Source organism: Prionailurus viverrinus, chromosome A2 (genome assembly GCF_022837055.1).
Source record: "Prionailurus viverrinus isolate Anna chromosome A2, UM_Priviv_1.0, whole genome shotgun sequence".
Lineage (NCBI taxonomy): Eukaryota > Metazoa > Chordata > Mammalia > Carnivora > Felidae > Prionailurus > Prionailurus viverrinus.
In genome coordinates this window covers 69,264,423-69,276,859 of record NC_062562.1, presented here as the reverse complement: position 1 = coordinate 69,276,859, position 12,437 = coordinate 69,264,423, and the positions used below count along the sequence as shown (strand labels likewise).

General features: G+C 46.5%; 1 protein-coding gene across 3 annotated transcripts in view; it reads right to left on the bottom strand.

The window, feature by feature from the left end:
• EGFR (epidermal growth factor receptor) overlaps window positions 1-12,162 on the bottom strand; it is a 211,213-nt gene extending 199,051 nt beyond the window's left edge. For 2 of the 3 annotated variants that reach the window (XM_047850320.1, XM_047850322.1), the window contains exon 1: window positions 11,821-12,161. In XM_047850320.1, the coding sequence (XP_047706276.1) occupies window positions 11,821-11,908 (88 nt within the window). In that variant the 5' untranslated portion in view covers window positions 11,909-12,161. Of the gene's footprint in view, window positions 1-11,820 lie in introns of all 3 variants that reach the window. The other variant, XM_047850321.1, reaches the window with a different exon arrangement.
• Between the last annotated feature and the right edge of the window lie 275 nt (window positions 12,163-12,437).

Here is a 12,437-nt window from a genome sequence, read left to right as displayed (position 1 = left end):
AAATAACTTTTGCAATGCATAGAGACCAGTTACGAAGCAAGCCACCCTGAAATCAATACGCTAACTGCCTGTTTGCTACAAGAGATACATCATCTTTGGCTCTAAAAAAAAATCAACATCTTCCCTTCGTGATGTTCTCTAAACCTACACTACATGGATGACAGCTAAGGATCAACTATTGTTTACATATGAGACTTTTTCCTATTCTGCTTTATAATTAAGCAATGTAAATGTGTTGGGGTGGCTGGGTGGCTCAGTAGGTTAAGCATCCAATTCTTGATTTCAGCCCAGGTCATGATTTCACAGTTCCTGGGATCGAGCCCCATGTCGGGCTCTATGCTGACAGTGTGGAGCCCGCTTAGGATTTTCTCTCTTCCTCTCTCTCTGCCCCTCACCTGTTCATGCTGCTCTCTCTCTCCCAAAATTAATGAATGAAAGAAAGAAAGAAAGAAAGAAAGAAAGAAAGAAAGAAAAAGAAACGTGTTTGAGGGGAAAATCTACTAGAGTGCTGAAAAGTTTCCATGATGTTAGAAATAAACAAGAACACAGAAAGTTCTTTCCTTCCTAATGGAGGAAAACACACACTGTATTTTGAAATTTCTTGTGGAAAAGGTATATTGCCATTAATGAGAGACCCACTAAGTGTCACATTCCAAATTCTATTCATTCAAACAATGAAGCGCCTCGAAGTGAGAATTATGACTTCTGTAGTAATTTCTCCTTAAAGTCAATGCTTCCACATATCATCTCGGGCAGAAAACATTCTTATAAAGGGTCTGATACAGAAAATGAGCAATCCTGGAATACACACAACTTGTTAAGTTTCTCTCTCTTCATAAGAGCTATTTACACACCCTAATGAGTTTAAGCGTGTGCTTCATTTAAATCACATAAATGACTCTACAGATCTGTGTGAGTGAATTACCACATCTTGCCATAGGCACTGCTCACTGACTCAGCTGCTACATCAAGTTGCTTTCTCTCCTTTTTTTAAAATGTGTTTTTAATGTTTATTCATTTTGAGAGAGAGACAGAGACAGAGACAGAGTGTGAGTGGGGGAGGGGCACAGAGAGACACAGAATCCGAAGCGGGCTCCAGGCTCCGAACTGTCCACACAGAGCCCGATGTGGGGCTCAAACTCACGAAACGTGAGATCATGACCTGAGCTGAAGTCAGATGCTCAACCAACGGAGTCACCCAGGCACCTCTCTCTCCTCCTTTTTACTTCAAGTATTTATAGGTCTGGCAAACTTACAGAAGTTTATGACATAACTGCAAAAAGCCACAGTTCTAGTTTCCAAAGTAGATGTTTTCAAGGTGCATAAATGTATTGCCCTGTATCTTATGAAATGGGCAACTACAATACACAGATGAGACTTAACTCTAGGAAAAACTGCTTCACAACAAGAAAAAAGCAGGAAAGAACAACACTGGAGCAGAATATACAAAATTGGAAGGGGCACTGGGTGTAAAAGAAGTGTAACAAAAAACTTGAGAATATTTTATGTTAGTCTTTTGACTCACAAATAAGACTCAAAGTGAGAGGAGACAACAAAAACAGAAAAGCAATGGTGTGTTAAAGGAGGAAGAGGGAGAGTTTTGGAGACATTTGGTACCAGTGTCAGGAGGCAGTGTTTGTCCCCGCACCTAAATGTTGACCATCCTGGTGATCGTCGGCAAACGGCAGAATTTGAGTCCTTCACCTTCAAAGGTGGATAATTATTCCCACCCTGTGGGGTTGTTAGGAAGCTTGGAGAGATGGATGTTAAGGCATTGGGTAAACTGTAAAGTGCTGTACAAATGCAAGGTGTTATTATGATTATTATGACATCAGTGTTTTGGCATCTAAATTATAGGGACAGCATACTTATTATTTAAATGTTTAAATACATATCTTGCATGCATTTATATTTGCTTTTAATTTCATAGATGTTTCCAGCTGGAAGGCTCCATCAAACAATCTAGTTTAGTTATTTTATGGAAGATGACACCGGGAAGGTAGGTTCTAACCTGTGTTCTCTTCCTATCATAACTAACAACAGATTACAGGGAAAAACATGTGAAGCCATGTCCTCAGAAAAACTCCTTTAGCGATACAACTTTTGAAGGAATGATACATGCATATTCATATTTGTATTAAAAATCATCGTAAACACCGAATGGCTTTGACGTCCTAACTTTTAAAAATTACACAGTATATTTTTCCAGCCGTTTGTCAGGGTTTTTCGTTTATAATCACACGTCAAAGTCTTTCTTTGTGAAGACTTATCCATAACAGCTTGCAAAAAAGAAAGAGAGGAAGGAAGCAGGAAAGGAAGGGAGGGAGGACAGATTAAGGCAATACATTATTCTCACTCATAAATATGCTCCATGCATACAATCTATTAAAGTACCAGGAAATGGAGGCAGAGTTAAAGAAATCAAGAAGTGCTGTAAGGATAAGGTTTCTGATTCTCCATTCACTTTGCAGCAAATGAAAGCCAAGAAAAAGTTCTGAAATTCATCATAGTCAAAAGACCCTTGATATCAGTATCTTAAAAACCAAACAGGTGGGGCGCCTGGGTGGCGCAGTCGGTTAAGCGTCCGACTTCAGCCAGGTCACGATCTCGCGGTCCGTGAGTTCGAGCTCCGCGTCAGGCTCTGGGCTGATGGCTCAGAGCCTGGAGCCTGTTTCCGATTCTGTGTCTCCCTCTCTCTCTGCCCCTCCCCCGTTCATGCTCTGTCTCTCTCTGTCCCAAAAATAAATAAACGTTGAAAAAAAAAAAAAAAAACCAAACAGGTGGAGTGATAATTCTTCAACAACCACCTTTTGTTTTTCTGGCATTCATCTGGATGCAATCAAAAGTCAATGAAATTCGGGGGGGTTCTGGGTTTTTTTTTTCTTTTCCTGGAAAAGTTACGATAATTTAATTTCTAATGCTATATTAAAATCTATTTTTTAAAAAGGACCTTGCAAGTGAATACTAGAACACACCTAAAATAGTTTGTCTAATTTATCTTGCTCAAAACAATGTATCCATCCGCTATGGCTTGCAATATATAGGAATGAATCAGGAGACGCTGTAAATGCAGAGAAGCCATGGTGATGAAATTCCTCTGCAGTTGTCAGATATTGAATGTTTCCTGGTAAAGAAGCAAAACCAGGTTTTTGATGTTACAAAAAAATCCTGAAACCCTTTCTGAAATCTCATTCACGATGGTAAGAATTTTTCCAGGCGCACACGCCCACCCTTGAGGATTAGCACAGATTCAATAAATGATTGGTTTTTATTCCAGACTCTAAAATAGCAATAAATTTATGACTATGGGCAAAGAAACTAAAACACGCACAGTTTTTCACATAAAAATGTCAGTGTGTCATATCGGAGAGACTGATGATAGGCACTGCATTGATTTTCTACGAAACCTGGGGTGAAAGGACTTTCAAACAGTTCTAATGGAATCACATGTTAAGAAAACACAACCGCTAAGGGAGTCATGACATCACCCAGCACGTGCAGGCCTCCATGTGCAGAGCGGTACACCTTCAGGTATCACCTGTCTGGGTTTCTTTTTTATTATTATCTTTAAATTTTTTTAATGTTTGGGGCGCCTGGGTGGCGCAGTCGGTTAAGCGTCCGACTTCAGCCAGGTCACGATCTCGCGGTCCGGGAGTTCGAGCCCCGCGTCGGGCTCTGGGCTGATGGCTCAGAGCCTGGAGCCTGTTTCCGATTCTGTGTCTCCCTCTCTCTCTGCCCCTCCCCCGTTCATGCTCTGTCTCTCTCTCTGTCCCCAAAATAAATAAACGTTGAAAAAAAATTAAAATTTTTTAATGTTTTATTTATTTTTGAGAGAGACAGGGTGTGAGGGGGGGAGGGGCAGAGAGAGAAGGCGACACCCACTCCTAAGCAGGCTCCGGGCTCTGAGTGCTCAGCACAGAGCTCCATGCAGGGCTCGAACCCTCGAACCGCGAGGTCATGACCTGAGCCAAAGTTGGACCCTTAACCGATTAAGTCACCCAGGCACCCGTGTATTTCTGGTTTTAAAATAAAATCCTTCAAAAATGCTCTTAAAACAACTGTGCAGCAAAACGGTCTAGAACCACTTGGATATTTCCTCTTGCATAAAGAGAGGCCTGAGTACCCAAGGTAGCACCAACAGCCACATGTTACCCTTTGTTTCCACATGATCTCTGCAAATAAACAGGTCAATTTGTGCAATTATCAACAATGAATCAGGACACAGATGTCTTCAAACTTACAAGTGGCAGGAGCTCAATTAATCTGAGAGACGTTTTCTGATTCAGTGTGATTCAACGGATATTTACTAAACGTCTAGAATTACCCAGACTTTTGTTTCCTTTCTCCCTTTGCTCTGTGGTAGGAGTCAAATCAAGAATGTAAAGTAATCATTTTTCTTATTCATAACAAGTTTTAGGGGCCAAGTCATGCTACTGGGAAGAATGTTAAAACTATCAACTATAATCCAGATTCTAGTTCAATTCTTCACATCTGGCCATAAGTTTTTTAAAAACTGCCATTTTCATTTTTAAATGTAAAATGTGCTACCTCTCAGGCACTTTACTTTTGACATTGTAAGTTTCCTCATGGTCGTTTAGAAATATAAAGCAGGAAATTCTAAAACTTTAGCCGGAGCTCTAATAAGACACTCACGTTTAGAAAATGACCAGTGATGGGCTTGCTGATGGATCGCCAAGTGCATAAACTGTCCGTCTGCTTTTCCCTTTGCCTGGAGACGGGCAAAATCTCATCGTTGAGATCCAGCTAAATGTTCTCTTTCTGAGAAACCTCCCCCCTCACAGAAATAGAATTAACCCCATTTTGGGGGCTCACACTGAAATCCCAAATCACACTTCTAATGAGATGTTGCATTACAATAGGTTCTCCCTGTTCAGCCCTTCCAAATGTGAGTGCTTCAAAGACAAGCCGTTATCCTATTCCCTTTAAACTTCCAGAACCCAGCATGAGGTCTGCGTGTAGTGTCTGTGGTTCTGGAACTGGCATGTGTCAGTGTCTGTGGGAGGGTTCGTGTTCTAGTATCCTGTTCAGAGGTCCAGGTAAAGGATCCAAGAATGTGCGTTTCTATCAGCTTTCTCAAAGTTTCTTGGGTAACACACTCTGGGATGCACTGCAATAGACTTTTCGAGAATTCATGAGAAAAAAAAATCAACTTCGAGATGATTTACTAATGAAATATAACACTGTTCCTGGATCTTGAGGAAGCTCAGGCAGTGAGTCTGAGAACAAAGACAAAACTTCTTCTCTGCCAGAAGTGAAACACACTACTTAATGCACTCATCGGGATCACCTAGGAAATTTTTAAAAACACGTATGCTGGCACTCCTTCCCCTGGAAGTTTAGGGTGCTATGAGGCACACTATTTTTCATCCTCCTCCTGTGATTCTAAGGTACATTCAAGGTTCAAAAGCTACTGCTTAAAAAAAAAAAAGGAAAAAAGTCACCTCTAGTCTTTTCAGTTCAGTCCCTAACACACACACCAAGTAGTCTGATGCTGCCTTAGATAGAACTGGGGGATACCCATCTAAGGATATGCAGTATCACACAAATAGGAATCCCAATGTACTTATACGCATAATATATTACTTATCAATTGCTGATAACTGCAACTAATTGGGCTGGTAACCACAGCAGCCTAATGAAGAAAGAAGCTGGTAATCCAGAAGAACCCAGCCTGACTCAAAACAGATGGAGACAGTGAGCCTGAGACAGGCTGGAGGCGGGTTGTGTTATGGCCAAAGACAATGCCTGCAATTGAAACATCTAATAAAACACAATTCAAGGCCACGCTGCTCTCCTGGGCTCCAGACCTGTATACTCTACTGCCCCCTGGATTTTTCCATCTGAGCCCTTCACATCCCCCTGGCTGACTCTACTCCCCGCCCCCCCCCACCCCCACCCCCACCCCGGGAGCATTCACAACCTGTGAATGGCTACAGTGTTTACCCTGCCTTCCAAGTGAGAACTGCTGTGTGTCACCTGGGATTCCATGTTCCTTGCACTGGTTATACATTAACTGCCTCCAGGTCAGCCTGAGTCATTTTTTCTGCATCCTCGCTACTCCCTCTTCTGTATCTCTCCTGGCCCACAGGAATCACCTATCTCCCCATTTTTCACTGCAATCCGCTCCCCATGCTGCTGATAAAGTCCTCGTTCTTAAACCTCAAAGCCATCATGTGGGTTCTCAGCTGAGAACTCTCCCCAGTGAGCTCCCCTTCACAGGGGAGGACGGCAAAGCCCTTATGAACTGGAGCCTCCCCATCTCCCCCTTCTCTTCCCAGTGCACTAAATAACCAGTGCTCCTCAGACCTTTGCTACTACTGGCACTACTCTTGGGATGCCTTCCGACTATATTCTCCAGGGAAATACCTACAGCTCTCTGCAGGCTCAGATGAGTACACCCTTCCGTTGGGGGATATTCCCCTCTGCAGGTAGAATTAAAAGCAAAGACTAACACCAGAAGAATTTATCATCTTGTACAGAATCCTACCATTGCTTCTTTGATGTTGTTCTACACTTGTCACCTATAGATTCCTCTTTCCCGAACTGACTTCCAGATACTTAAGGGCAAGTGCCAACTCCGATTCATTCCTAAATCTCAAAATGTGGGTAGAAGAGTGTGAACTGCTCACTGTAGCTCAAACACAAAGGGGGTGGGGGGAGGAAATAAAGCAAATAAGAGCCTAAGTTGTAATAGGTAGCAATACTCGCCCTTATACTCAGAGGACAAACAATAGTGGTGAACTTAGGTAATTATTTCTACTAAATCAGGGCCAGGTGTGCTGGCCCACCAGCATGGGCTAGAACTTGGAGCTAAGAGGGAAATTCGATCCCCCTGTGTTAGCTTTCACATACTACTTTCCGAAGCAAGCTGCTGAAATTTGGTAGGAGTAAAATTTATTTTAAGCGTATGCAATTCACAGATGCTTAGTCAACAGGGCCAGTCAGGCATTTGATATTATACTTCAGGGCCTTCAGAGATTAAAATGTCAAATCCAGCACTTAGCTTCTAACAGGGCTAAGTAAACAAGCCACCATTGCTCACTGGCCCTAGATATCCCTCCTGCTCCCAGCTGGCTCAGGGAACTTTCTAGACAACTGAATTCAGTGTGTCTATCTAAATGTGTAGGAAGGAGGCTGTACCTAACGACTCTGAAAAAGTGAAAATCTCAGTCAAACCGGTTATTTGACGTAAGACTGGATCCTTGCCCAAATTCAAACTAACCTGCTCATGGCCATGAGCTGGATGGCAGACTCAGATGTTGTGCAAAGAGCAACTGTGGGAATTGTCTTAGAAAAGACAACCTTTTAGGAGGAAAATGAAAAGGAAGGAATGAGCAGAAGTGCTGATGTCGAATAGGAATGGCCCACAAGAACAAGATTGATACTCTATTCCATGTGTGTTGATAGTGTGAGAATAAACCAGTAATAACTGAGGCCAAAAATGTCTTTTGTGACAATTTCAAATGTCCAAAAGTGACAGAAGGTAACAAAATGAAAGTAGTTCAGTACAGATCAGAGGAGCAGACTCTAGTTTTGAAACTGTGTACATGGAAACGATGCATGGGTGAACCATATTCTAGAATTTGGAGCTTTTCTCAAAACATACCTCTATTACTAAAAACCTAACTTTAAATAAGCCCGTTTCAACTGTACTAAGTCCAAATCAAAACACACACATAAACACACAACTTTCACAGCAAGCTACATGGCAAGGGCCAAATGATTTCCCAGGTGCGTCCTTCAACAAGCCGCACGTCCCCAACATTCTGATCCCATCTTAATCTCGGGACCTGGGGCACCAGGGTAGGGCTATCTTCTCTTAACATCCATAATCACCAACTTAATATTAGAGTTGGCTCGGACCTCCCGTCAGTAAAGTTTCAGACTAGCTGCTGGCCCTGGAACTTAGATCAAAGGGAAAAAAGAAAAAAAAAAGTACTTTCTTTTTAAACAGGGCGGAATCCTTCATCTTTTACTGACACTACCTCTAAAAACATTTCAAAACATGTTAGTGCTGTCACGCAGACCAAGTCTAATTATGTAGCACAGTGGATTCTGGCCATCGGTTTCTTCAAACTTAAGAATGAATTTTTGAAAAATTACAGACTATGAAACTAAATAGATACAGCCAGAAATAATGGTCAAAAACCTACTGGAGCTCAACCAGTTACTGCTAGACAGAGCTACCCACGGCTGTGAATGTATGATAGACACACAGACCCCTGGTCTCCTTTTCGGATTTGAAAAGCAATTTCCAAATACAGATCTTTCTTGACTTATAATGGAGTTATGTCACCATAAATTAGAAACATTAGTTGAAATGCTTTTATCATACCTAACATCGTAGCTTAGCCTAACCCACCTTAAACGTGCTCAGGACACTTACATTAGCCTACGGGTGGGTAAAGTCCTGAAACACAAAGCCCCTGTTTTATATGAAGTGTTGAATGTCTCATGTATCACGGGACAGGACTGTACCACATATCACTAGCCCGGGAAAAAGAAAAAACCCAAGTTTAAAATTCCAAGTCCCGTTTCTACTTCACATGCATCGATTTCACACCCTCATAAAACAAAAACAAAAACAAAAACAAAAAAAACTGAGTTGAGCCATCGAAAATCTGGGTCCATCTGTACTTAATTAGGGACTTAAAGAATCACACTGTGGAAGCAACAGTAGAAACTATTAAAATCACCCCTGCCTCTTTTAGCCCATAATGTCTGGTACACTCTATACACTCAATAAACACTTCTTGAATTCAGAAATGAGGACTCAGGAGCCTGGAGCTGGTCGGTGACATGTCCACCTTGACTCAGAGCTGCAAGGAGAAGGCAGGTGTCCTGGCTTCAGGCCAGGACTGAACTGAACTTCCTCACATCTGAACTCCTTAGAGAAAGGCGGGAAGTGGATCCTCACTTGGGATACAATTCAAAATACCACCCAGCGTCTCTTCCAGAGCCTCTACCGTTCCATCCCCCCCCCAGCGATCTCCAACCTCACCACTGCTCTGGTGCCTGAGCTGCCGCTGCCTCCACAACAGGCAAGCAGAGCGACTACTGAGTACATGAGCAAGAGTCTAGACCACCGCACAGGCCGATGTTTGTTCCAAGTTTCACACAGAGTCCAATCCTAAAACGCGCCCGTTCCTGTGCTTTTCCTCCCTGCTCCCAGCCTCTGACATGAGACGTTCACACACACCTGACCTGGCTCTCCCAGGTGTCACACAAGGCAGTGCAGCTCAGTTAGGTGGTTGGGGGAGGGCAAGAGGGTGAGAAGGCCCGAGTTCGAATCCTGGTTCATTCCTACTAAATGTGGAGGTCGCTTTATTTCTCTGTACCTCAGTTTCCCCTTTTATAAACAGAATACCTGCCACATATGCTTAATGTAAGGAATAAAAGGACACTTAACACAGTGTTTGACAGTAGCAGGTGCAGTGAGAACAGAAGATAACCGTCTTAGACCGAACAAGTCTCTCTAAAATGAGCAGATTTTCCTGCACAACACTGACTGAATTTGATACGGGTCTTTAACACCTTTTGTAAAAATGTTTCACTTTATATTTTTAATGATTTGCCCTTTGAAATGGGTGTTTTAATGTTACTTTAACAGAATGACATTTGTCCGCCTACTGTCACAATTTTATTCAGGAGCATTCTGTTTTAAGTGGATACGTGACAGTCAAATGAAGTGGTATTTATATTTTTCTCAGAAACAAATCTCCAAGCGCTAATAGCAGTGTTCAAAGGGGTAACAAATAGCAAAGCGCTGTGAACATTTAAGTAAAAAAAAAAAAAAAAAAAAGTGATGCTTTGGAGGCCTTCCAAGAGTCCATTTAAAATTTTAAAAAGGAGGGGTCTCCTGTGACAGAGAGGGAGAGATACCACCTGCCTAAGAGGACCCAATTGCCAGCTGATTCAGGAGCAGGACCACAGCCCCCAGGGCTCATAGCAAAGTTGGAGACGGAGCCCTTCAGACTCCTTAGAGGACAGAAAGCTTGCCACCAGCTCTCTCAGTGAAAAGACTAATCCCTGATTACTGAAATCACCACCCCCCACCTCCTTTTTCCTATATTCTGCAAGACTGTTAAAACTCCAGACATTCAAAAAGAGTTCCTTACATTGGCAGGTAATCTTTCCATACACTTCACCAGCTTCTCCTCTATGCCAATGATTTCCAAACCTGGCCACCCCACAGAATCACCAGAGGTGCTTTTTCTAACTCCTGAACACTCAGATTTCATCCCAGATCAATGAAATCAGAACGTCTGCGGGTGGGAGCCAGACATCAGTTTTCCTTTTGTTTTGTTTGGTTAAAATCCCAGGTGATTTTAACGTGCAACAAAGTTTGGGGAACCACTGGTCTATGCCTTACCGCTCCCCTAGCAAACTCACTCAGCTCCAGCCCCAACTCCCTATGCCAATGACATCAACAGCAAGTACAGACCTGACTCTTGGAACCCGGGTTGCTTGATTTTGAAATTGTGTAATTAAACCTTCTGAGGCATGTTTCTCATGTCAAGTGGGTTTATGGTCGGTAGTCACGAAGCCAGACTCGCTCATGTTTGGTCTGGACATTTGGCACACATGAACCACGGACATCAATTCCACCACCACCCCCCTCCCGCTTTTTTAAATTGTGTTTAATATTTTGGTTGGCCCAATGTCAAATTCTTCAAAAAGCTAAAGGAAACATCCCAAAGAGAAAATCTCGGGATTTTGATTAGGAAAGTTTGCTGTGAGCCTTATTTTGAAAAACCGTGGGGACCTGACCAGGATGGGTCCCGCCCCTAGGAAGTCCCCGCAGCAGGACCCAGCTGTCCCGTGGCTGCTGGCCCCACCTCTGGGTCCGGCTCCACAGCAAAACCTGCAACCAAAGGGCTGCAGGTGGGGACAAATCTCAGGAGTTCCCGTGAAGCGACGAGTTCACAAAAGCCCATGGACCCGAGGGGCGTGGATGCCTGGGAGGGAGCCCTGGGCTGTCGCGGAGCCTGACCGATAGGAGGACCCACAGCAGGGCGAGCGTCGGGGTCTGCGCCCACGGGGTGGGTCCGACCCCACCCCCTTTTTGCCTAAGAGGAAACGAAGCCCCCGGTTCCCTGTAGCCACGGGTTGAGGCAGACATGAGACGCTCGGGCGTCTCACTCAGGTCAGCACCACACCTAGGAAAAGGGCTTGCAGGGTCCTGCGACGTGGGCCTGGCAACGCTGGCAGGGCCAGGGCCGGCGAGGTGGCTTAAGTGCGAGACGCGGGTGTAGGCAAGATGTGAGGTGGGTCTGCTCGGGAAACCGCCCGTCCTAGGAGGTCCGAGAGGGGTGCGATGGATTCCCGGGGGCTGTTCCCTAGCTTCCCTAACACCCCCCCCCCCCCGGGCACGCGCCCCCCGGCCCGGCCTCCCCCGGAGGACAGCGCGGGGCGCACGTGCGGGAACGCGAGCCGGCACCGCGGGAACCAGAGCCGCCCCGCGCCAAGTGTGTGCGCTCGGACACGGAGCCCGCGCGGGAGGCCAAGGAAGTGAGGACAGAAAGTTGCGAGCGCTCCGGGCCGCCGAGCTCCGGCCCGCGGCTCCCACACCCCGCCCGCAGCCCCGCTGCCCCGCGCAGGGAGCCTCGGGTCCCGGGCCGCCTCTGCCTCGCCCAGCCCAGAAACGAAACGTCCAGTTCCTCCCACGGTCCCGGCCAGCAGCGCAGCTGATCCTCAAGGAAACAGGAAAGGAGGGGCGGGCGGCGCGGGACGCCGAGCCGGTGCGGCGGGTGCGGGCCGGGCCGGCTGCGGCTCGGGGCCGGCGGGACTCGCCCTTACCTTTCTTCTCCTCCAGCGCCGGACTCGCCTGGAAGTGCGCAGCCAGCAGCAGCAGGAGCGCGGCTCCCGCGGTCCCGGAGGGTCGCATCGCTGCCCCCCTGCTCCGGCTCCGGGTCTCCGCAGTGAGTCGCGAGCGAGTCGGACGGCCGTGCGTGGCGAGGCGAGACTCGGGTGGACGCGGAGGTGGCCTGTCGTCCGGTCTGCGAGGCGGTGGCCGCCGGGGCTCGCTCGGGACCAGCTCGGCACCCGCTCGGACTCGGGCCGCCTTGGCCGCGGGCGTGCACACCGTGCCGGGGGCGGAGGCTGCTGCCGCGGCGCTGCGCCGGGGGCTGCCCAGACGTCTAGCTCGCGGGGGCGGGGGCCGGGGAGGCTGGGCTGGAAGGAGGAGGGACCAGGCGGAGGAGGAGGGATCGGGAGGAGCAGAGGAGGAGCAGAAAGCGCGGAGAAGGGAGGAAGAACCGGCAGTTTGGACCTCGGGCGGGCGGCGACTAGAGGTGGCGGACAGCGGTGGCCCGCGTGGGGTCCAAGCGCTCGGGGCAGGGCTGGGGTGGCGGCAGGAGGCGATGTCCTGGAGCCGAGCGGGTGCCCTCAGGACGTTCCCTGCGCTGTCCCTCAGG